A 25,535-nucleotide genomic window follows, 5' to 3' on the forward strand; every position below is an offset into this window, starting at 1 on the left:
GCCGAAGGCAGACGCTTAATGACTGAGCCACCCAGGCGCCCCAGGTCTTATCTGTTCTGATCATGAAAAAGAATGTCATGTGAATGTGACCTGTCCCAGGACAAGGCTGAGATACGGACCCGCCCCTGGAAAGAATTTCTTTGTGCCACCGAGTTTTTCTGTTAGAAAATGTTTTACTTTGTCCCATGGTTAGAGCAGTAGTTTTTCTCATTGGTGGTGTCTTAGAAGTGGTAGGGTTTTCTGAGAGTTTTCATAAAAGCTGTAGTGAAATAACTTTTTATATGAAGCATGTTATTTATTTATTTGACAGAGAGAGAGACAGCGAGAGAGGGAACACAAGCAGGGGGAGTGGGAGAAGGAGAAGCAGGCTCCCTGCTGAGCAGGGATCCCGATGCGGGGCTCGATCCCAGGACCCTGGGATCATGACCTGAGCTGAAGGCAGACACTTAACGCCTGAGCCACCCAGGCGCCCCTGGCTCACACTTTTTGATATTTAGGGTAGGATTTACTGTCCTTGTAATACAGATGTCGTCAGGGCACTAACTTCTTAAAGTAACTTGTCCACAGTTACGTGATGAGTTATAGAGTTGGGAGCTCAGCCTCCTGATTCCTAATCTGATGCTCTTCTTGCTGTGGGATGTGTAGGGATGTGTAAGTTGGCTGCCTGGCCACCTCCAGACCCTGCCGCTGCCCCCAGGTGGCCTCCTCCTGTCCTGTCCTCCCTCTTAAGGCCTGCTGCCGGGGAGCTGCAGGCTCCAGGCTTGACCTTTCAGGCATGGCCGTAGCGATGGGGAGGGTTCCCTCTGTCTCTTTTGGTGCCGAGACTATCTGCAAACTGCCTTGTGGTGATCTAGCTTTCCTTCTCTGTCTGCTCGGAGCTGGAGGCGTCCCCCAAGAACATCTAGTGTAGGGCTTTCATTTTCCAATGGAGGGTGGCACCGGACTGGGCCAAGGGTCTCCGCAGCAGAGGCCAGCTGGGAAGCCAGGTGTCCTGCTGACTGCCTGCTGAGGCTTCAGGGCCTAGGTGTCACTCTTGACCTCTGTTTTTGTTCACAGGCAGTTTCGTCTGGTGATGAGAAAGAAGGGTTGAAGCACCCTGGGCTGATGCTGAAATATTCCACATATAAGAACTTGGCCCAGCTGGCAGCCCAGCGAGAGGACCTGGAGACCGCGATGGAATTCTACTTGGAGGTGTGGTTTTGGCAATGTTTATTAGCCTCTTGGGGTTTTTGAAAGCTCTTGGTGGACGGGGTGAGGTTGTGGTCTTCTTGGCTAAAAAGAATTTGTAGTGGTGCATCACCAAGCTGTGGTCCCTGAGACGCTTATCAGCTGACAGCAGTGCATTCAGAGAGAGCAGGGGCCTGCATGTGCGTTGGTCCTCTGCCACTCAGGGCACGTGTGGCCGCAGCTAGTTGCTGACTCTCTCTGGGCCTCCAGGTCTACACCAGTATAGTGGGCATGGTCAGAAAGAGGGCGGTTGTGAAAACTGAATGAATTGGTACTAAGAACACAGCCTGACCTCTGGCACCCTGTACCTGCTCATAACAGTATTGCCGTGATCTCTATGTTACCGTCACTGTCTCTGTGGGCACCTCTGTGGTGCCAGACACCACGCGGACTGCTTTCCACACATGCGCTAACCGTACATCATCTTGCGGGGAAGGTGTCTTTATCTTCATTTTCATGGTGGGGGGACTGAGGCTCGGGATCATGCTGCCAGTCAGTATAGGAGCAGGGATGTGAACTGACGTCTGTCTCCAGAGCCCATAATCTTCCTAAAATCCCACAATTTAAAATTAAATAAATTGTTTTTTAAAAAGATTTTATTTATTTGACAGAGAGAGACACAGCGAGAGCAGGAACACAAGCAGGGGGAGTGGGAGAGGGAGAAGCAGGCTTCCCGCGGAGCAGGGAGCCCGATGCGGGGCTCGATCCCAGGACACTGGGATCATGACCTGAGCCGAAGGCAGACGCTTAACGACTGAGCCACCCAGGCGCCCCTAAATAAAAAGTTTGAGCCCCACAAAAATACCCTACAAATCCCATTTGCTTTTAATGGTATTTTCACTTCCTTTATCAAATATGTAAGGAGTACAGATGTTCAGAGTGACAAACTATGTCAAGATGTTCTGAATTCGATAAATTGGTTCGTGTAATTTGTGTTTGCCATTTTTCTGGGTGGTTTGGGTGGCTAGGTTGGTGCTCTGCCCCTCCCATCACCATGGGCACCCGCTCAGCAAGAGAGCCGACTGAGCGTGTGCGCTCTCTGTGCTGCTTCCAGGCAGTCATGCTGGACTCCACCGATGTCAACCTCTGGTATAAAATCGGACATGTGGCCCTGAGGCTTATCCGGGTCCCCCTGGCTCGCCATGCTTTTGAGGAAGGGCTGCGGTGCAATCCTGACCACTGGCCCTGCTTGGACAACCTCATCACTGTCCTGTACACCCTCAGCGATTACACAAGTGAGTCAGGCTTTGATGGCTTTCTCCCATGCGCTCGTGTTTTGCGGACAGAGGAGGGAGGGCAGCTTGGGTAGGTTGGAGGCCAGGTTAACACTGAAGTGCTTTCTGCCTGTCAGGAAGGGAGATGGCTTTGCATTCCTGCTTTATCGCATGTGTCTTTCTCACTCAGTTGAGCTTTCTTGAGTGCATTGTGGTGATAGGTAGCATGCTCTCTGAGTGGTTTTCCCTTCGCTTATTTCATTTCATCCCTGCATTGTCCCATCCTGCGCCAGAACCTGTTTCTTTTATTTTATTTTATTTTATTTTTTATTTTTTAATTTTTTTAAAAGATTTTATTTATTTATTTGAGAGAGAGAATGAGACAGAGAGCATGAGAGAGGGGAGGGTCAGAGGGAGAAGCAGACTCCCCACTGAGCAGGGAGCCCGATGCGGGACTCGATCCCGGGACTCCAGGATCATGACCTGAGCTGAAGGCAGCCGCTTAACCAACTGAGCCACCCAGGCGCCCCTAGAACCTGTTTCTATAACTTGCTGACAGATGGCCTAGCAGTTGCAGCTTGACTCCTTCTGGTGCTGGGGACCTCACTACCTCTTGAGGTCCATTCCTTTGTAAAGCAGCAGGGCTACTAGAATGGTCTCTGCCAGATGGAGCCCCAGTCTGCCCTCCAGTTGCTTAAGCTCCTTGGCTCCAGCCTCTCTGTCTGCTCTGCAGAGAATTCCTTTGTCCCTTGCATGGGCTGGTCCTGAGGCAGGCACTGATTAGGTGTTCTAGGAGTCAGCCTCCTCTGGGTGTCCTCTGAGGCCAGAGAGGAAGGAGGCTCTCCAGGAGTGCTCGGAGCAGGACTGAGCGCAGTGGGAGCCCAGGGCTCTGTCCACTATGTATGCTGCAGGCTGGTCCAGTGTGTGAAGGTGCACGGTACCTGGCTGGGCCCAGTTACTCTTTTTAGGACAGACATGCCCATGAGCACTTGCTATCATTTTAAAGATTTAGGCCTGGAAGACTGACTGGCAGAGGCTTTTTCCTTCCCTTCCCTTTTTTAAAGACAAATAGTGTGGAGTGTTTAGAGAGGCACTAGGCCCTGCTCACGCTTCCCCATCTCCGGTTCTCCACAACTACTTTTTAATTGAGGGAGCACACACACACAGTAGAGTGCACAATATGTATATATGAAACATGTCCAAGATGCAGAACATTTCTAGAGCCCCAGAAGGCAGGCTGCTTTCGCTCCCGTTCCAATCATTCCCACCCGGGAGGTGATCTTGATTTCTCCCTTTTGTCACCAGAGAGGAGCTCTGCTTGTTGTCGAGGCTCCTCTAGGTGGCATCAGGTGGCGGCGTGTACTCTTCTCACCTGGCTCCCTGGGCTGTGGTCTTCCCATCCGTGAGGGCACCCGGGCCATCACTCAGGCCTCTTTATTGCCGTGTTGTCTGTTATGTGCGTCTGCACAATTGGACCATTCTGTGCTTGCACATCGGGTCGTTTGCAGAGTCGAGTCCGTGCCTAACACTGCTGTGAATGCTCCGTGTGCGTCCTTCGGCGGACACGGCACTTGTTCTGCTTGCCCCAGTTTTCACGCCCACCAGCACAATGTGATAGCGCTTGTGAGGTGCCCTTTGGACTCTCACAGCTCCTTCTTCGAGAGGTGTTTAGGCTCCTCTTGAAAGCTTTTATGGCAGCTTGGGGGCCACCTGAAGTGGACAGTCTTGTGTTCTGCCTTTCTTTCCCCAGCCACCGGGTTTAGTTCTTTGTACCCCTCTCTCGTGGTAGGAGAAGTTGTATTTGGTAAACTTAAGTCCTTGGGGGCAAACACGCCTGGGGGGCTGAATGGCTGCTCTCTCTGGGGGAGCCCCGCCCTGAAAGACCTGACACCCATTTATTGATTTCAGTGTGTGTGTGTGTGTGTGTGTGTGTGTGTGTGTGTGTGTGTAACTATAGACTCCACGCCCAGTGTGGAGCCCAAACCAAGGCTTGAACTCACGACACAGATAAAGACCTGAGCCAAAAAGTCAAGACTCAGACACTTAACTGACTGAGCCACCCAGGCGTCCCAGACCTGACACTCATTTAAACCCCAAAGTAAAAGCAGCATGTTAAATCGACTCCCAGTGGCTTTTATTCACTTGCGATGAGTAGGCAGCGGTGCTTGGGGTTGATGCCTGCTGACCACCTCTCATTCCTCTGGAACTTCCCAGGCCCTCCGTCTGTGGGAGCGCCGCTGTAGTACAGCTAGTGCGGTGAGCTCTACCGCCGCGAAACGCCTGCTGAGAGCCGGCATCTCCAGGTGCTCCGGGCCTCCCTGGGTTTCTCTCTGGGCGTCTCTGATGGCCACTGTCATGTCCCACTGTGGTCCCAGAGAAACCGTGTTCTTGTTTGTGTGGGGCAGGAGCCTCTGGGTCGTCTGTGCAGCCGTTCGGTCCAGCTTGCTGGGCTGTGCCGGGACCACCCAGACCCTCCCTGTGCATAGGTTGCACAGCCTTCATGTGCCTTGCGGGGGACAGCGTGGTACTGTGGAGCTTTGTGATGGGTTTCTGCTCTCTCCTTCTATGGCACTCTAGGAGGACACCACTTCCTTCTGTCTCTCAGAGCTTCCATGCCCACATCTCTGCTTCTGCTCTCCCTTTCCTTCCTCCTCACCCCTGGCTCCTCCTTTGTCTGGTTATTCTTGACAGCAGTGGCTCGCAATCCATCTACACTCGGACTCTGAAGCTGAGCAGGGCATGGTAGTGGTCCCAGTGCCCAGTCAGAGCAGAACTGGTACTTGGCTGCACTGTATTGGTTTTCCCCGTGTGTTCACAGGTGAGGCCTGGTGGCACCGGGCCTGCTGGAGACTTATTTATGGCAGTCACGTCTGTCAGGGGCTATTCCCACTTATAAATACCAAAGGCTTTCCTAGTTCACATCGCAGCTCTGCTTCGTGACTCCTTGGCATCCCGGTTTTTCTCTTGTGTTGCTTTGCCTGTGACGGTCTCCACTCTTGGAGGAGCTAGAGAAGGATAGGCTTTCCAGATCATTGATTTGAGAAGGCTTGTTGACATGAATGATGTACATGCCTTTAATTGCAGGCAATAACTTTTTTGGTAAGAACAGTTAAAAAAAAAAAAGAGAAGGAGGAAAATTGGAAAATGCAGATAAGCAAAAGGAGCAGAAACCAGTTTCATGTGTACAAATGGAGTCACACCGTGTGGCCGGTTTGTTTCCTGCCTTTTCCCCAGGCTGTCTTGTGGCCTTCCTTCTGGTCAGCGAAGACACCCCTCAACCATTGGTACAGCAGCTCCTCAGCAACCCAGTGTGTGGGTTGGGGACGCTTTCCTTAACCAGGCGCCCCTAGTGGTGCTGAGTGCTTTCCTGATTTTTTGAAGGCTCTTTTCCAATTAGCCAATAGCCAATCACTGTCGGCCTGTAGGTTTTTGCAGCAATTCCTAGAAGTGGATTGTTGGGCTAAGGGTCTGTGTGTAATACCCACGGCTCTCTGTAAAGGTCATCATACAGTCTGTCCTTGCCCATCAGCATTTGGCTTTGCCTCATCTGCTGTGAGTAGTGGTATTTTCAGCATCCCGTTATTGTTTGCCAACATTTCTTTGATTCCAGAGTAGGGACGTTTTCTTGGTGTTAACTGGCAAGGCCAGAGGTTGGGGTGCACACTCAGAAATCATATCATTTCTTTCCTTACCAGCATGTCTGTACTTCATCTGCAAAGCTTTGGAGAAGGACTGCCGGTACAGCAAAGGACTGGTTCTCAAGGAAAAGATCTTTGAAGAACAGCCTTGTCTCCGGAAGGACTCCCTCCGAATGTTCCTTAAATGGTGGGTTCTGCCTCTTCCTGTGGTGGTTCTGCACTCCCCTCTCCCCCAACAGTGTGTGGCTGGTGGATGGCAGGAGGCGTGTGCACCTCCTTCTCTCAGGTCCTGACTCCCTGGCAGTTGAGCCCCCGCACTTCATCCCCCACTGCACCCCCTCACCTGGCTTTGATCCTGCTTTGCCTATTACTCGCCTGTGTGCCTAATCACGGCGGTGCCTCCTTGGCTCTCTGCTGCCTGCCTTTCCCACTGCCCTGCTGGCTCTTGGCATTCACCAGCTCTCCTCTGGGTGCTTGTGGTAGCCTGCTGTATACCTTGTCTGCCCGCCACCCACCGTTTCCCTTTCCAGGGCTTTGCTCCCAAGTGCTTCCCAAGTTCAATGTCCTAGACATGACCTTGACACCCTGCCTTGCCTCCAGGACAAAGCTCATGCTCAGAGCATCACCCAGGAGGTCCTTTACAGTCTGACCCCCTTAGTTCTTCTCCTTGCCTCCTATTTCTCCCTGCCCCAGGAGAAGACTGCCCTAGGTCCCTGACAGATTCCAGGCCTGGCCCAGTTGTGCCCTATCCTGTCCCTGTGCCCTGGCTCCCTCATGCCCTCACCTGGAAGGCCAACTTCCCACCTCTCCACCTGTCATGCCATTGCTCCTTCTTCATGTTCCAGCTCCCAGGTCACCTCTGGGCAGCTTTCCAAGCTCTGGCTGCCTCCCTCCCTCAACCCTCCCAATGAACCAACTCCTCCATCCTCTGGTCCTTGGCCCCTACACCTCAGCTGGTGAGGGGTTAGTGGTTATTTATCTCAGTGTCTATCCCTCATAAGACTGTATTTCTTGTTCATATCTGTCCTGATGGTACTAACCATCTTAAGAGAGAGAGATAAAAGGGAAAAGTAAATCTGTAAGCAAATGGCTTTGTGGTAGAGCCCTGCTGAGAGGCGTCAGGACAGCTGGGCAGGAGAGCCTGCAGGTATTGCTGGGCCTGCCTCAGGTGGACGTGTGTCTGTGTGAGGGCACCTGAGGCCTCGCGGCCCCTGCCCTTTCTGTAGTTTGGCTATACCAGGGACTTTGGTGAGCTTCAGTAGTCTGATGACTTTTGGGCTGGGCAGGATGGGAAAGTTACATTCTTTTACAGTTCTCTGTAAATAATTGAGAGCAAGGTTTTATTTTTCTGTGGCTTTTCGGACATTACCGTGATATTGTTAATACATATGAAAACCCTTTGCTCAATTTTGAATTGTAGAGGGAACAAAGGGTATTAGTCACTTGTATTGTATGTGGGTATTAAGAATGCTAATTACTGCCCTTAGAGGCCAGACTCAAGGGGTTATTTTATTTGTAGGAAGAATTAATACAGATTAAAGGGTATTAACTTAACTGCATCCCTGTCTGTAAAATTTCAGCCTCTGCTCTAGTTTGTAACATTGTAATTTCTCTCTGTCTTACACGCTTTAGTGACATGTCAATCCATGATGTGTCGGTGAGCGCAGCTGAGACGCAGGCCATTGTAGAGGAGGCCCTGGGGCTGCGGAAGAAGCGACAAGCGCTGACCATGCGGGAGAAGGAGCCAGACCTGAAACTGGTGCAGCCCATCCCCTTCTTCACGTAGGTCATCCGGGTCTGTGGGGGTGCTGGGTCAGCTGGTGGGCCCTGCGCAGGAGGGAGAGGCCCCGAGGCCTACCCCTGGGCTGATGGTGTGAGTGGGGGCCGGGTGCATGCTAGACAGACACCTAGAGGCGTGCATGCACTTATTGGCCGCCAAGAGGCAGGCCAGGCCTCTCCCATGTACGCCCAGTTGAAGTCTCTCTTTGCTCTTGCCGTTCTTGATGCCAGCCACCTGCCACATCCCTGTAAGCCCCCTCTCAGTCTGCCCTTCCCAGAGGGGAAAAGGAAAGTAACGTTTGCCATACACTGGACCAGTGGAAATGGGGTTCAGAGCAGTCAGATGGTGAATGGAGAGTCTGGAGTTGATCCCAGGTGTGGGTTCCATGGCTCTTGAGCGCCTGCTGTCCCTCTGGGGCCACGCGGGATGCCCTGGAGAATGGGCCTCCGCATAGCCCTTGTGAGTCCCACAGTGTGTGAGAGGCCCCCCAGGGAAGGGAAAACGTATTGGCAGCCTCCCAGAGTTGGGGTCATTCAGCCCCTTAGTGAGATCTGGTGTGTAGTTTTTGTTTTTTAAAATTCTGACTTTGAGTCTTGAATCTTTAAATTTAGCATGCCTTGACAGCAGTGTTCTCATACTCAGAGGTGTTGTCCCATAGTGGTCCTGGGGCTCCCACCATGGATCAGACAGGCCTGGGGCCAGTCCTGGCACCCCTAAGTGGGTGACCCTGGGATGCTACTTGCCACTCCTAAAAGCAGGGAGAGCAACCTTCTCTTACAGAGTTGTTGTGATAGTGAAATAGAACCGCTGGGGGCCAGCACAGAACCAGCATTTCCGCACACACTCAGGAGGGGCTGGCATTTGATCCATGGTACAACTGCCTGTGTGTTTCCACATGTTGAGTGTCCCAGGAATGTCTCCCGCCCGGACCCTGACATGGTCAGGAAGTTGGGGCTGCTCTCAGACTCTTGTCAGTTGCCCTTCCCATTATTTGGTCAGCTGGGTCAGGAGCCCCATCCTGTCTGAGTGTGGGCTCCCTAGCCGAGACATTGGGAGTTCGGGAAGAGCCCTGAGTGCCTCTCTTTACAGTGAAGGAGGGGAAGGCCTGAGAATGCTGGAGAGGGCTGGAGAGGGTCCTGGCAATAGGACTAGAGAAGCTGTGAACTGGTGTCATGGCCACCCTCATGCAGGGGGAAGGCCAAAGGGAAGCATGAAGGAGATGGGCTTGGCTGGAGTGAAGTCTGAAATTGGGTTACTAGAGGAAGAGTGCGGAGTCCCTCTCTGGGAGGGAAGGGGTCGGGCTTTTAAAATAACCACAGTCTATCGTAGGGCTCGGCATACTTCTCCCGCAAATGACCAGGTGGTAAATGCTTTAGGCTTTGTGGGCCAGGTACCATCTCTGTTGTATATTCTCCTCAGGGTGTGTGTGTGTGTGTAACAACCCTTTAGCTGGCTCTTAGCTTGTGGGCTGTATAAAACAGGCTGTGGGCCACGGTTTGCCACCCCTTGGTCTAGTCAGTGCCTACTAGACAAGGCACGAGTAAATGAAATTGTGTACTTAAGGCATTAGACATAACCCAGCTGTGAGCAAATTCTTCCCGTGTGCATGTAGCCTTTACTGAAGACAGGGAAAGAACAGGTAGGAGATCCCTTCCAGTCCCAGGAGCCTCCATTTGGTTAGATTCTGGATTTTAGAACACCTTCCGTTTTCATTCTTTCCTCAGCATTTACTGGATGCCAGCTTCATGCCAGGCACTGTGCCCTGTACTGGCGACTCAGCATGGTGGGCACGTCCCTCTCTGGGGATGATCTGAGGGGTAGTCAGTCACCCAGAAGAAAAGGCACATGCCCCAAGCTGATGAGCCCTTTGAGGAGAGCAGCACAGCACCTTGGGGGGAGCTCATAATGGGGTCTGCACTGCTTTGGGGGTCAGGGAAGGCTTAGGTACTGGAGCTAGAGTCTGACAGAGGAGTGACATTGACCAGGCAGAGAGGCTGGGATGGGGGTGAGGGCCTCGTTTTGGGGCAGAGAGAAGCCTGTGCAAAGGTCCTGTGGTATGCAGGGGTCTGATTTTGTTTGCAGAACTGAAAGAAAGCTATCATGGTGGGAGGGTCGGGGTGAGGGTGGGGTGTGAGATGAGGCTGGGTCAGTTGGCTAGGTCAGGCTGTGCAGCACCATGAGGCTGAGGGTGTGGTTTTTAGCCTGAGAGCATGGGAAGACATTCAGAGATGGGTGGATGGATATATCATACCACACCATATCATACCACAGCACAACATATAACACAACGTAAAATGGGAAACAAGAGACACTCTACAACATAACATACCGCACCACAATAAAACACACACGTGACACAGCACATATCACACGGCATACAACATAGCGTGCAGTAAAACACACAATGGACTTGGTGATGATTGAAAAATTCAGCTTTGTAGGGAAGGAGCTTTTGAAGTGTGTCAGTGGTTTTCATGCCCGCCTGGTGGAGTCTGAAGGTGCCTGGGCCTGAGGTGCTTCAGGGCTGTGCCAGGGTGAGGCTTGTGCTCCTGCCTGGTCTGTTCCACCTAAGTGGTGTTAGACTCAGGATTTTGTCCATACCCATGACAACAAAACCAGGAGCGCTCCTGCCTGGCCTCATGGAGATGGCAGCCATGGGGCCGTTGCCGCTGCCTCTCCGCAGGCCAGCTGGCCCTGTGCTTGGAGCACCCAATGCTGGGTGCTGACCAGGTGCGGTGACCCTCTCTTTGCAGCTGGAAGTGCCTGGGAGAGAGTTTGCTGGCCATGTACAACCACCTCACCACCTGTGAGCCCTTACGGCCCAGCCTTGGCAAGAGGATCGACCTGTCCGACTACCGGGACCCCAGCCAGCCTCTGGTGTCTTCTGTGGTGGTGGCCCCTGTCAGCGTGATCCAGCCAAGCCCCGTCCCCGCCAACCCGGCCGTGGCTGTGTCAGAATCTGTGCTCTCCTATGCCCCCGTGGCTGCGGCCAGCTTCCCGCTGCACAGTCCCAGCCTGCTGGAGACCGGCGTCCCTGCAGGTGAGGAGCCCTCCTGGGGTCAGCTCTGGGGGAGGCCTCCCCAGAGGGATGGGTCTTGCTGCAGCTTCTGGCCCAAGGTTTAAGTGGGGGCCCCCCAGCTCTGCAGGGGAGGCTGAGCCTACGCCCGGGACTGGTCAGGGGCTGCTTCAGCAATGAGGCCCCCGAGGGGAGTGGGTCAGAGCTCAGAACCACAGCTTCTTGGGACTGCTAAACTCCTGGCTGCGAAGTCCTGGCGGAAGGGTGGCCCTTTTCACTGGGAACGTGGGAGCTGGCGGGGCCCTCTGCTGGTCCTGCTGTGCTGTGCGCTGACGCTGAGTTGTTTGACCTTAAGAAAGCTGGCAAAGTGGACCACTATATGTGGTAGTATATTTTTTAGTGGTTTTATTGATTTTTACTATCAATCAAGTTGTAAAAAAATTTCAGACAGCAGTTCCCAAGCCTTTTCTTGATTTCTGTGTCCCTGAAAAAAAGGCTACCTGGCCGTTAAACGAGTTTCTGAATGAACATACACATGGTTGTTCTAACTTTTTTGCTTGATCATATGTGACACTCCTCTCCTCTCTGTATAATTCTCATGATTCTCTTGCTCATGTCCTGTCAGTGGGTGCTCAGAAGGTCCTGGGTGGTGGGCAGAGTCAGTGTCGCTGCCACTGGCTCGGTCATGTCCCAAGTACACGCACCGAGGCCCCAGAGGCTCTCACGGCCAGCCGGTGGGGGGTTGGGGGGAGGGACTGCTGGAGCCCCTGGTGTTCTGTAGCCGTGGAGAGTAATCGTCACATCTGGCTTATGGGTTCTGGGAATTTGAAGTGATTTGAGTTTGAAATTAACTTTACTCAGGACTCTTGTTAAAGAAAAGTTGGGAGGTTTCTTGAACATCAGAGATAAAGATGAAACATATTGGTAGAGTTAGAAAATTAGGGGCACTGATGTTCCTGTGTGGTGCATTTTCTTACCCCTGCCCCTTGTAAGATTTCAGTTTGCACTCTTTGTGAAGGTGATGTTTCTGGGGGAGATAAATCCAAGAAAGGAGTAAAGCGGAAGAAGATTGCAGAAGACAGTGGAGAGACAGCAAAGCGGCGGTCTGCCCGTGTCCGAAACACCAAGTGCAAGAAAGAAGAGAAGGTAGACTTCCAGGAGCTTCTGATGAAGTTCTTGCCATCCAGGTACCATGCACACATTTTCTCGTTTGTGAAAACAGGCAAACCTACAAACTTCCAGCCTATACCACTGATAAAGTTTCTCTTTCCATTGCCTCCCCCTCCTCTGGGCACCTCCTTTGTTTTCTCATAACATTTGTGCCAATGGCTAAAGCACAGATCTCACTTCTCTTTCCTCTGAACTTCCTGAAGGCAGGAACCATGACTTACACATCTTTTAGAGAACCAGATACTCCCTGGGCCCTCAGGAGATGGATGGATCACCGAGCTGGAGGCTACTCATGTCCTCATGCACACATAGACATCCACTTGCCAGGAGGCCTAGGGCTGCTGCTTCTTGGGTGCAGACTCTGGGCAACTCCAGAGAAGGGAGCACCCATTCCACTTTCAGGAAGAGTGTGCATGCTTGGTTTCTCAGTAGGGTTCCCTCAAATTCTGAGGAGGAGGAGGAGGACAGGCTTAGAAATCCTCCCTTGCTTTCAGCAGTTCTTAGTGTTCTCAGAGAAGAGTCCAGGAGGAGAAGAGTCCAGGCTGCCCCTAGCTGGGAGGGGCCTGGGTGCCCGTGCTCCTTAAGTCAGTTTTCACCAGTGCTCCTGCTTTTTGTCCTTGCCTCCCCAGCTCCTCAGAGGCTCCAGGGCCCATTGTTTATGATGGCAGTGCATGGGCTTCTTCATGCCTCCTCCCCTGCCCTTAGCTGAGTGAAGAGAGCAGTTCTGCTTCTGCTGCTTCATCATCTTGCTGCCGTCTGACATTTGGTGTACACATTTCTTGTCTGCTGGGGCTTCCTCTCCTATCCCCTGTACCTTTTTATCCCTTCACAGTTTCTGGAGTGGAGTTTGGAAGGTAACCATGTGTGTTCAGTATGCATTTTTTTTTTTTTTTTAAGATTTTATGTATGTATTTGACGGGCGGGGGGAGGGAGAACAAGCCAAGGGAATGACAGAGGGAGAGGGAGAAGCAGGCTCTCCTCTGAGCCAGGGACCCCCCCGCCCCCATGGGGCTCGATCCCAGGATCCCGGGATCATGACCTGAGTCAAAGGCACACATTAACCGACTGAGCCACCCAGGCAGCCCTAAAAAAAATTTTTTCCCCCTAAAAATTTTTTTAAAACTAATTTCTATATCCAATGTGGGGCTTGAATTTACAGCCCCGAGATCAAGAGTTTCATGCTCTATCCACTGAGCCAGCCAGGCACCCCTCTTGCCCTCTTCATGTGGAATGTTTTCTACCTTCCTTATCTTTATTTTAATTGTTGATTTCCATGTCTGCTTCTTCGAATGGCCAGGCAGGAGCAATGTGAGAACTTGCCCAGAGTAGTCACCCTGGCGGTGTGTGTGCATAAAAAATGAAGCCATCAAAGAGTGCCTGTTTTATGTGTTTATGCCCCAGGGCTGCTTGGTTGAGGGGAAGCTATAGGATGGCCAAAACGTGGTCCTTGGGAGGTGCTGACAGTATGTTCCTCCCCAGGCCCAGGGCTTTGTGGGGAGCCACGGAGCCATGGAGGGCCCAAGCTCAGAAGGGCCGTCTATGCCCCCATACTCCACTCACTCCACTTTCTTCTTGCTTGCTGGGCTCCCCTCAGGTCTTAGAACATACCTGGTGCTCTTCTGGCCTGTGCCTCTCCACCTGTCCCTGTCCTGCTGCTTTGCACGGCCAGCCCCTTTTCCTCCTCCATTGTCAGCATGGACATTATCCCCTCTGAGAGGCCTTCCTGATTCAGCTCTCCAAAGGATGTCCCCTGTGACCCTCTGTTTTAAGCACTCTGTGGTGGTTGGTCCTTATTTGGGCTCTTTGTTTCTGTGTTTCTGTTTATTGTCTGTCTCCCATTTAGAAGGTAAGCTTACTGCGGGCAGGGTTTGCCACACTCACAGCTGAATTCTAGTGCCTGACACATGCTCAGTAATCAACAAGTCCTGTTGGTGGAATGAATGAATGAGTGAGGGTATAGATTAGATGCCAGCTTGGAAAGGCATGGAAAGAGGCAGAGCCTCCCAGAGGCCTGGATTTTGGACCCCTCCATCTGCTCGCTGATTGGCATCTTCTTCTGTCTTGCTCTTTCATTTTTCTAATTGGAAGAATTCAAGTGCTCATGTCAGAATGTGTTGGTATGGCTTTTGTGATTTTGGTGTGTTCCATGCAGGCTAAGAAAGCTGGACCCGGAGGAGGAAGATGACCCCTTTAATACTTATGAAGTCCAGTCAGAAGCCAAACTGCAAAGTTTCCCGAGCATTGGTCCTCACCGACTGTCATACGACTCGGCTACGTTCATGGAATCTGGTAGGAATTGAGCAACTTGATCATTCACTGTTGGGAATTCTTCCTCCCGTTATCCTATAGCCTGCTTAGGTTTTGTTCTGGGAAAATAGTTCTGGGGTGATCTTTAAAGCATGTCAGGGGTTTGCCTGGATTTGTCTTGGGCCTGAGCTTCGTGGTCAGCTGGGAGGTCTGTTGACATGTCTAGGCTCATACTTGACTGTGCTCCGTGAAGGACGTGTGCTTCAGGCCGAAGCCAGGGGCCTGGCTTTGCAAGTCAGGTGCACACGACCCAGCTATTGAGTGCGCATCGTGAGGCAGCGCAGGCAGGTTGGCCCTTCAGTACCTACCTCAGAGCTGGAGGTTCAGAGCGGTTCGCTCACAGCCGGTGAGGGCATGGAGCTAGGGTTGGGGCCCAGCGGCCTGGCCTCAGCACCACCACGTGGGAGGACACAGGTGCTCTCCTGCTTCTGCCCCTGCCCTGCCCCACCCCTGCCTCTCTCTTCTCCCAATGAAAATGGGAGACCCTGGCGTGGAAGGTCCTTCATTCAAGTCAGTTGTTTCTCCCTCCCCGGGCAGAGAAGCAGGATGTACATGCATTCCTGTTGGAGAACCTGACCAACGGGGGCATCCTGGAGCTGATGATGCGCTACCTGAAGAGCATGGGCCATAAGTTCCTGCTGAGGTGGCCACCGGGCCTGGCGGAGGTTGTGCTCAGCATCTATCACAGCTGGAGGAGGCACAGCACTAGCCTGCCCAACCCGCTGCTGAGGGACTGCAGCAACAAGCACATCAAGGTCAGGTGGGCGGGGGGCCTCTGGAGGGCTGGGGTCAGGGGCTGGGCACATGGACCTTCTGTGGGTAGGGGCTTGCTGTCACATTGAGCCTACTTGGCTGCATCCATTTGCGGGCCTAGGACCTGGGCCTCTGGGGAGTTATGGGACCTGGTTTGTGTCTAGAGAGATCCCTGGTGGCTGAGTGGAGGCTGCACTCGGAGGTGAGAGTGGGCACGGGGCCATTAGAAGGCTGTTGCCAGGTGAGCGACAGTGGTGGCAGTAGAGTGGAAGGTTCTGGAGGTAGAGCTGACAGGATGAGCTGTAAGCGGAGGTGCGGGAATGAGATGGTGGACAGGGCTTCTGGGGCTGGCCCAGGCACCAGGGCTGGTGGTGGGGTGGCTTCCCGAGATGGAGGAAAGCCAGTGGAGAGAGTGGGTGGAAGTGAAACATTCGGCTGTGTTCCAGGTGCCAGGGACTGTTACCAATCTTTTTAGCGGGTGAGAAGATAGAAGTGCAGAGGCTAAATAGGTTGCTTAGGGAAGTGGTGGGGCCCACTGTCAGTAGGGGGCTGGCCCATGCTCATACTACACGCTGACTGCACTCCGCACCCCAGGCTCCTCCACTCGGGGTTTCCTGAGGCTCAAGGGAACACTGGATGCTCTGGTCCCCTTCTCCTGTTACAGGAGGAAGGCTGGATGCCCGCGAGGGTGCCCTGGGAGCCTTTAGAGCCCATCTGGGTGGTCCTTCTGGCTGGGGGCACAGGGGGTTTGGCAGGTCCTGAGGGCCATGTGAGTCCGTGCCCCTTCCACAGGGACAGCTCAGGGACTGCACCCTGCCAGCTGCTGCCCATTAGGCCTGCTCCCCCAGGGCTGGTGTGGAGTGGCTTTGGTCTCCAGACAAGCTAGGTTGGTGATTTCTCAGCTTTGCCCACTTGGCAAGTGCCTCCTTATTGCTGAACCTCAGCTTCCTTGTGACTCTGGAGGTGATGCCTGACGCAGCCACTTCTAAGGCTTGAGCGCTGTGGTATGGGTGCAGCATCCGGCCTGGCATTTGGCAGGTGACAGAGCTGCCTCTTCCAGAGGGCAGTCCCTCAGGACTGAAGACAGGTCTCCGGCTCCTCCCAGGTCTTGTCCCAGTGTAGATCCATGTGCCTCTTTTTATGTCCTGGCAAGTAGCCACTGATTATAAAATGGAAAGTAGGTTGAAGAAAGAATTATATCTTTATCAAAGTAAGTTTTAGTTTCATTTCGTCCCATGCCTCACCCTTTGATGCCTCTTTGTGGCTCCATTCCTGACCTTCTGGTGCCTGTCCTGCAGGATATGATGCTGATGTCTCTCTCCTGCATGGAGCTCCAGTTGGACCAATGGCTGCTGACCAAGGGCAGAAGTTCTGCAGGTAGGAAGCATTCTGTATTCTGTGGTAGGAGTAATTTTCTCAACCCTCAGCAGCCAGGAGGAAACAGGAGTGGGGAGGCTGAGTCATGGAATTCAGACTTACACCTGCAGTGGGCACATTTCCTGGGTTGGCTTGTTGGACTAGGGAAAATCCAGGGTCCCAAAGAAGTCCTTTAGACACTGAAGAAGTAGTTAGTTATAGCTGAGCCCCCAGAGGGAGCCACCTACCTGCTTTTTCTGTTATTCAGGATTGAAGGAAGTAGGATCTCAGATTTCTCAAGTTATCACCTGACACTTTATGTGTCCCAATAGTTTTCCTAGGTGATGTGAATCATTCTGACTTTTAAACCACTACCTGGTGAACAAAGTTCAGTATGTAAAACGAGGACCCTTGGGGTCTCTGCATCCTCTGTCTGGTTTGTCTGACTTCTCTGATGCTTGCCATTTGAGGGGCTATAAGGCTCCAAGGGGCTCAGGGTACTCCTGGACACTAAAGCAAGTATGGTGAGGGCTAAGGGCAACCTCTAGGGAGCAGAAGGGTGTTTGGAATGTGTACATGAAGTTGACTTGTTCTGGCCTCAATGGTTTTCAGTGTCTCCTCGGAACTGCCCTGCTGGTGTGGTGAATGGCAGGTTTGGGCCTGATTTCCCTGGAACCCACTTCCTGGGAGACCTTCTGCAGCTGTCATTTGCCTCATCCCAGCGGGACCTGTTTGAGGATGGCTGGCTAGAATTTGTGGTCCGCGTTTATTGGTTGAAGGCTCGGTTCCTGGCACTGCAGGTTGGTTCTGTGGTCGGCATTCCCTGGCACCCAAAGGGAGGGAAGAGAGCTGGATGTCTTGTTGAGGATATGTGTGCATGTGCACACATGGCACCTGCCTGGTACTGGTCTCAGGGTGAGGAAGTGGGATGTGGTGGGGAATCTTGAGGTCTCAAATATCCCAGCACGGCCCCCCGTCTGTACAGCATATCAGCACGACCACAGGGCTCGGGAAGGGATCTCCTGTGCACCCTGTAGACCTCCTCACTCAGGATTACCCTGAGGCCTTGAACCCTTTGCCTTTGTTTTCCTGAGAGCACCTGAATGCGTGCACAAATGGATGCAGAGCTTTCTAGAAGGGAAAACCACTTATCTTGCATGAATTCTCAGAAGGCTTCCTGTCAGAGTGTGGTCTGGATGGCCGGGGTGGACTGGCTGTTACCCAGCACCTCACATGGTGGTACCCGGTACACTGTGGTAGAATGAGTAAGATTGTCATAGTCAGTTCTGGACTTAGGACCGGTCTAGGTTCTAATCCTGGCTCTGCTATTTATTTGCTCATGATCTTGAACAAGACATTCAACCTTCCTCAGGTGTCCTCATCTGCAACATAGGGTTAATGATACCTTTCCTTAGAATTGTGGTATGAAGTTATCATTCGTTCAACAAATATTTGTTGAGCCCCAGCTGTGTGCCAGGCCCCCTTGTAGAGGGTATAGCAGTCACTGGACAAAACCGCCCCCCTAGTGCCTACAGTCTAGTGGGATCAGGCAGGTAAGGCCCCTTCCACAGCACAGGGAGTTTTCTTCCTTCTGCTCCTGTCCCTTGACTGCTTTTCCTCTGACCAGGGAGACATGGAGCAGGCCCTGGAGAACTATGACATCTGCACAGAACTGCTCCAGAGCCCCACTGCCATCCAGGCAGAGGCAGGGACTGAGCAAAGAGACGTCGTCATCCGCCTGCCCAACCTCTACAATGATTCGGTCGTTTCCTTGGAGGAGGTGGGTGGGAGTTATTTAATGGTGTTTTCTTGGTCAAAGATTTATTCTGGGTTGGCCCAGTTAGACCAGGCCTGTTGTGTCCCTGTGGAGCAGGAGAGCGGCCCACGCGCTGAGCGGGGCTCCTTCCTCCCAGGGGAGGGTGAAGGGGCCTGGGAGAGGCAGCTCTGGTGCACGAGGGCGCCTTGGACTCGCCAGCACACCCCCCTGAGGGAAAGCTCATCCAGGCAGCAGGGGGCAGGGATGGAGGGAGGCCTTTATCGGCAAGATCTGGAATGATCATTGCTCGGCTCTCTGGGCCGCTTGCTGCAGCAGCTCCAGCGGGATTAGAGGGAAACTGCTGTAGAAGCCTGCAGTGCTGGTCTGGCTGTGGGTTGGGTCAGCGGTACAGGGCATGTGTGTCAGGCTCTCTCCGGTTCTGATCCTGTTCTCACTGCGCAGCCTCAGACCCTGCCACAGTTCCATGGCTGTGACATGTCCACATCAGCTGAGTGGCCTTCAGACTGTTACAGAATTTTCTGGACAAGGCCAAGTGCAGTGCCCCTGCTGCCTGCGTTCTGGGGGCCGCAGCAGAACTTCTGCGAGGAGAGGGTTCTATGGGTCAATGCTGTGTGTCAGCCTCTGGACCAGGGCTCACCCAAGTCTCCAGTGGTCTCTGGTTCCTCGGTTCCAGGAGTCTGGTTCACTGTCCAACTATTTTGGCAGAGAATTTTCTGGAACCTCTCTGCTTCTGGGGTAGTTTTTGTTTTTTGCTATTTTTTTAAGGTATTTAAGTAATCTCTATACCCAAGGTGGGGCTCAAACTCACGGCCCCTTTAAGAGTTGAAGAGTCGCATGCTCCTCTGACTGTGCCAGCCAGGCACCCCATTTTTTGCTTTGTTTTTTTTTTTTTTTTTTTTTTAAAGATTTTTTATTTATTTATTTGAGAGAGAGAGAATGAGAGAGAGAGAGCACATGAGAGGGGGGAGGGTCAGAGGGAGGAGCAGACTCCCCGCAGAGCAGGGAGCCCGATGCGGGACTCGATCCCGGGACTCCAGGATCATGACCTGAGCCGAAGGCAGTTGCTTAACCAACTGAGCCACCCAGGCGCCCTTGCTTTGTTTTTAAAAGAATAGAGTGCCTTGACCTTAATAGAAGTACTTTTTTTTTTTTTTTTAAGATTTCAGTTTTTATTTATTAGAGAGCGTGCACACGAGCAGGGGAGCGGCAGGTGGAGGGAGAGGGAGAAGCACCCTAACAACTGAGCCACCCAGGTGCCCCAACAGAAGTACTTTTTTTTTTTTTTAAAGATTTTATTTATTTATTTATTTAAGACAGAGAGAATGAGAGAGAGAGAGAGAGCACATGAGAGGGGGGAGGGTCAGAGGGTGAAGCAGGCTCCCTGCCGAGCAGGGAGCCCAATGCGGGACTCGATCCAGGGACTCCAGGATCATGACCTGAGCCGAAGGCAGTCGCTTAACCAACTGAGCCACCCAGGCGCCCAACAGAAGTACTTTTTAAAAAGCATTTGTTTAATGTAAATGCTGGTGTGCTAACAGGGAGTCCACTTTCGTACTCCTCATCTGGGTCTAGTAAATGCAGACACTGGCCAGATTCAGAGAGGATGTGAGGGGTTTGTCATCAGGCAGAATGTCTGGGCCTTTTCCAGATTGATAAGAACCTGAAGTCACTGGAGCGGTGCCAGTCCCTGGAGGAGATTCAGCGGCTATACGAGGCTGGGGACTATAGGGCCGTCGTGCATCTGCTTCGCCCCACCTTGTGTACCAGTGGATTTGACCGGGCTAAACACCTGGAGTTTATGACTTCTATTCCGGAGAGGCCGGCCCAGCTGCTCCTGCTGCAGGTGTGTGCTGCCCACAGTCCCCCTTGCCCTGATCGCTTACCTTCTTTGCTTGGTTGTGGGTTTCTTCTCTGGAGGCTTTGGGGTGGCCCTCAAGAACACGCACCAGGAGAGAAAAATAGGAGTAAAAACTGCTCACTGACACTCAGGAAGATGCTAGTTAGAAGACATGGTCAAGACTGGGGGAAAGCTGGAACCTAGGAGTGCAGGTTCCAGGGTTCTGTGTGGCTCAAGATGAGCCCATACTTGAATCAGAATGTCTGCCTGGCAGACAAGGAAGGAAGAATAGTCAAGGATGGCACCCATCGATCCACCTGTTTGTTCATCTGCCTGTCTTTTTATATTACCTTTGAAATGAAGTCTTGAGTAGATGTTAAAATGGACAAACTATACATTATAATCAAGATCAAATAAATACCATGTGTACGATAAAAGAACACCGCTGTGGTGTTTGAAGCCATGTGCCCTCTCGACTCCCTCCGTGCCTGCCTTCTTTAGGAGGTAAACACTGAGCACTGGGCATCAGGATCTGCTGGGTGCCAGGCAGTTACTCAGTCTCTCTGTGCCTTGGTTCCCCATCTCTAGAATGGAGATGATTGTTGTCCATCCCTCAGAGGCCCGCTACAGGGGTTATACAAGTTAGTGTGTCTTGGCACCATGCCTGGCATGTAGCAAGCACCATATGGGTGGGTGCTGGCTCTCACCAGTGCCGCCATCCTCGGGAAGCGTGGGGTTGGATGATAAACATGGATGGTGATAAACATGATGTGCTTAGGGACGTTGGGTGGTCTCGTGTCCTGTCTCTTATGGTTCACGCACTAATCGCATTCTGTTTATTATCTTACTGGGTCCTTCCCCTTCAGTTTGGAAAGAGAGCCCAATCTTCTCCCAGGCTTTTTGCTCCCATTATGTGAGACATTTCAATGAACTTTCTTGAACTGGGAAATAGTTAAGGGGTGCGGCTGTAGGAGCAAATGGAGGCATCTCCATCCTGGTGAAGGGGGAGGAAAGAGTTGGTTCTGGGAAGAAAGGGAGGGTGGGAGGGAGGAAGGGAGGTTCCAGTTCCTGGCAGAGGACGGTCAGGCTGGCGCATACTGAGATCAGGGATGAGCTGTGTCTGACCTCAGTTACCATGACAGGCTTGTGGGGGTGGGTTGGTGGGGAATGGAGGAGTGCCCAGCATGGCTGCATATGGGAGGGATGGTTGGGTGTACCAGGGAGGCCATTAGGTAGGGAGAGGGAGGGGAGAGGCTAGCCCCCACTGCGCCTGTTAAGATGGCCCCAGGGTTCAGATGTCTGTCTGCTCCTGTCGTCCAGAACCGCTGGGTATGGCAGGGTGCTCCACGGATGGGTTGGATGGGCATTGAGCAGTACTTGAGAGGGCTGTGGTGAGGCCTGGGACAAGTGCTGTGGAAGCACCTGGTTTTTATTTTGAGGATAAGTGACTGTTGGTTTTTCCTCAATTTCCCATTGGGGGGGTGTGTTTTCTTATTGATTTGGAGTACTTTTTATATTTTAAAGATATAATCTTTTTTTCTTTCTTTTTGTTAAAGATTTTTTTATTTATTCATTCGAGACACAGAGATACAGAGAGAGAGAGAGAGAGAGAGAGAGAGAACATGAGCAGGGGGAGAAGCAGAGGGAGGGGGAGAAACAGGCTCCCCGCCCAGCAGGGAGCCCGATGCCATGCGGGGCTGTATCCCAGGATCCTGGGATCATGACCTGAGCTGAAGGCAGACGCTTAACCATCTGAGCCACCCAGGCCCGCCCCATTAAAGATATTAATCTTTTTTTCATCAAATGTTGCAAATATTTTTTCCCAGTTTGCTTTTAAATTTTGGCCTTTTTTTTTTTTTTTTGACATATAAGAGTTTTGAATTTTATGTTGTCAAATCTTTTGATACTTTTAAAAGTTTGTGATTTTGTTCATTATGCTTAGATAGCCTTTCCAAGACTAGAAGAATATTCATCCACTCATTCCACATACATGGATTAAGTTCCTGTAGTGTGCCTGGCACTGGGCAGGGGAGAGAGGCCCCCTTTGGCCAAACCTCTATTTTAGAAGGGAGGCAGACAAGAAGCATGTCAACAGATAGATAAAAAGTGTATTTGCCTTTGTTTTCTTCTCTTGGTGTTAGTTTTGCATTTATTGTCCTTCGTCTAGCTTTTATGGAATATGTCTGTGGAGGGGGTCTGATTTGGAATCCTCCCCTCTAGCAGTTTGATGGCTCTCTCTCCCTATTTAGGCAAGCTGCTTTTAACGTTCTTCGATGTAACTGTGTAGTTTTTTTCTGGTTGAATTGATTCTAAGTTCTTGGTATTTTTGGTTGCGACTTTGAGCAGGATCCTTTTGTTGGTCATTATATGTTCTAACTGTACATTTCTGGTTTATAGGAACCCTATTGATTTTTGCATGTTTATTTTAAATCTAGCCACTTTGCTGCATTCCCATTATTTCTGAAAGTTTCTGTTTGCTTGGGGTAGACGATCATGTTGCCCACAGTCAGTGGTCCTTGGTCTCCTCATTTGTTGGCAGTTATTCTTGTGCTTTTGAGCTCTTTCTAGCCTTGAGCCCTGGGGATTATGTCACATTAGAGCACTGCTGGTGGGTCCTTGTCTTGTCCCTGACTTTCATGGCAACGCTGGCTGCACTTTCAGGTCTGTAGTCTTTATCTTGCTACACAATAAGCCCCTGCCCCTTGCGTGATTGGTGTTTGATCAGGAGGGGTCAGCTTGGGCCTTGGGGTTCCATGTCTGCACCCCGTAGTCTCCTTCATGGCTCTGGCCTCCTGCTAAAGAGTGTTGGCTTTCTCTAAAGAAACACAGACTCTGTTTTCCTGGCAATTAGGGCTTTTAAATTGAGGATGGCTTTGATCTTTGTTCAGACATTGCAGCACATCCCAAAGGCAGTTTTGGGCACCCCTGTCTGCATCCCCTTGGAGAGGGGCAGCTGTGCCCGTTGTGTGGAGCTGCTGCCAGGCCTCAGCTGCAGCGAGGTCAGAGCCTGACGGGGCCCCGGGCAGCAGGTGCTTCCTGCTGGTCTGACAGGCTGCCCGCCAGATCTGCAAATTCACAGCCAGGCTGAGTTTCCCTGCACAGCGGCATGGTGATGAAAGTGGCTGAGACTGAGGTGCCTAAGTGGGTTCTGTTCTAGAGCAAAAGGAAAGGGGGCTGCACAAAAAGCGATGGCTCCCAAAGAGAAGATTTTAAAATAGTGTGGTGTACTGAGAGCTCTTCCATGTGCCAAGGCACGGCGCTGAGTGTGCTAGGTACAGCAGCTCATTTCCTGCACCCGGTACCTTGTTCTACCTGGGCACCTGGGTCGGGCGGGGCCTCTTAGAGCCATGACCTCAGCGCTGCCGGGCTGCTTGCCTCTGCTGTGGCCTTGCTCAGGCCCTCCTCCGCAGAGAGAGTCCCTCCCTGGCAGCCTGCCCTCCCTGCTGAGACCCCTCCGGAGCCACGGTACCAGATGAGTGCATGACTGGGTGGCCTGGGGCACGGTGGCTCGGGGTGAGAGCTGACAGAGGTGGTGGAGTCACTCACTCAGTCTCACCTTGGCTGCTCGCCGGCTCTGTGGCCTCATCCATGTCTCAGCTTTATAAATGAGGAAACTGAGGTGCAGAGGTCGAGCCCCTTTCTGAAAGCCCCCTGGCTGGCACACGCTGTGCTGTGATTGCCCTCACAGACGCCTCAAGGCCTGTGGAAAGCCCTCTTTTTGGACTGCCCCTCATGTCTTTGTCCCCAGCCACCTGCCCCTCAGTCCTGAGGACTAGGCGTGGAGAGTGCCATCATAGTCCTCTCATGGTATGCCCTCCTCCTCCTCGCCCCTCCCTGTGCTCAGGACTCCTTGCTCCGGCTAAAGGACCACCGACAGTGTTTCGAGTGCTCCGATGTGGCTTTGCACGAGGCCGTCCAGCAGATGGTGAATGCGAGTGAGTCTGCAGCCAAGGAGGAGTGGGTGGCCACGGTGACCCAGCTGCTGCTGGGCATTGAGCAGGCGCTCTCGGCTGATAGCAGTGGCAGCATCCTGAAGGAATCGTCTTCCTCCACTGGCCTCACCCGGCTCACCAACAACCTCATCCAGGTAACCCACTACTCCTTTTTTCAGACATCCCCTTTCTTCGTAGCTCACCGGCTTTACTGCAGGCTAGGCACCCCAAGGGGATGTGTTGGCTGCTCTGGCTGCAGGAAGCGGGCACCTGCTCTGGCTGTGCACTGGCTGCACACCTCCATGGGGCTGGTCGGGTCTGGGGGGGTGAAGACTGCTGAGCACTTGGCACCACAGGGTTCTTCCAGACCACCCATCCCCAAAGGGTGGAATTAGGCTCAGAGCAGGAGGCCCTGATGTGTGTGCTGTGAGCAGGAGGTGGAGCTGGGGCTGGAACCCCAGGCCCTCTGTTTCCCCACCGGGGCTCTCCACCACCCCATGTCATCCTGGCTCTCATAGCCAAGGGGTGATCACAGCACTCCAGTTGTCCAGGTGGGCTTCATAGCAGGGAACTTTCCTTAAGCTCTTTCTTCTGACAACAACTACTCAGGCCATCAACAGATCCTGCCAAATCCACGTCCTTAACATGCCCATTCTTTGTTTCTCCTCTCTGTCTATAGTGCTCTGCCTTAGCCCAGGCCACCGCTCTCTCTTCTTTGAACTGTGGCAGCTTGCTCCCTGCAGTCCTCCTTGCCCCCTCTACCCTCCCAGTGCAGCCATCACCGTGACACGGGAACATCAGCGTACTCCTCCCTCTCTTCAACCCTTCATACTCCTCCGGGTTGCCCATCACCCAAGGTGCACGATTCCACCCAGCCTCCTTTACTCATCTTTTGCTTCCTCGGCTGCCTCTGGGCCTTTGCCTGCATGCCTGTCCTCTGCCACCGACCCATTCCTGCCCTCTTCAGTATTGGTTCCACCACAGCCATTCACCTGGAGTGTCACCTCCACTCCAGGAAACCTCAGTTGCCCACCCCCTCCTTGGCGACCCCACTGTGGCCCTCATTTACCTTAAATGCAGTGGCCATACTGATTTTGATTCTTAATTTTTTAAAAAAGATTTTATTTATTTATTTATTTATTTATTTATTTATTTATTTGAGAGAGAGCAAGCGTGCACGTAAGCAGGGGGAGGAGTAGAGGGAGAGGGACAGACAAGCCGACTCCACGCTCAGTGTGGAGCCCACCGTGGGGCTCAATCTCACGACCCTGAGACCATGACCTGAGCCAAAATCAAGAGTCAGCTGCCTAACCAGCTGAGCCACACAGGCGCTCCTGTTTCTTAACTCTTGAGTGGTTTGTCTGTGGCTCTCTTCCCCCTGCGCTATCAACTCCCTCCCTGCCCCACTCACCTCTGTAACCCTCACATCTGGCACGGGCCCAGCACACAGTAGGTGCTGAGGGCGTCAGGAGCTGCACGTGACATAAGGGAGGACTATCAGAGCTGGCTTCTCCAATGCCTGGGCTTA

The 25,535-nt window shown here is 52.5% G+C and overlaps 1 protein-coding gene across 1 annotated transcript in view; it reads left to right on the forward strand.

The window, feature by feature from the left end:
* Window positions 1-25,535, forward strand: part of CABIN1 (calcineurin binding protein 1) — a 154,394-nt gene that overhangs the window by 21,795 nt on the left and 107,064 nt on the right. The window contains 13 exon segments of the mRNA XM_036096435.2: window positions 1,057-1,191; window positions 2,282-2,462; window positions 6,137-6,266; window positions 7,712-7,861; window positions 10,613-10,899; window positions 11,894-12,062; window positions 14,198-14,334; window positions 14,890-15,107; window positions 16,404-16,482; window positions 17,074-17,261; window positions 18,089-18,241; window positions 19,887-20,081; window positions 23,920-24,162. Of these exon segments, the coding sequence (XP_035952328.1) occupies window positions 1,057-1,191; window positions 2,282-2,462; window positions 6,137-6,266; window positions 7,712-7,861; window positions 10,613-10,899; window positions 11,894-12,062; window positions 14,198-14,334; window positions 14,890-15,107; window positions 16,404-16,482; window positions 17,074-17,261; window positions 18,089-18,241; window positions 19,887-20,081; window positions 23,920-24,162 (2,265 nt within the window).

The sequence above is a fragment of the Halichoerus grypus genome, chromosome 13 (genome assembly GCF_964656455.1).
Source record: "Halichoerus grypus chromosome 13, mHalGry1.hap1.1, whole genome shotgun sequence".
In the NCBI taxonomy this organism is placed as follows: domain Eukaryota; kingdom Metazoa; phylum Chordata; class Mammalia; order Carnivora; family Phocidae; genus Halichoerus; species Halichoerus grypus.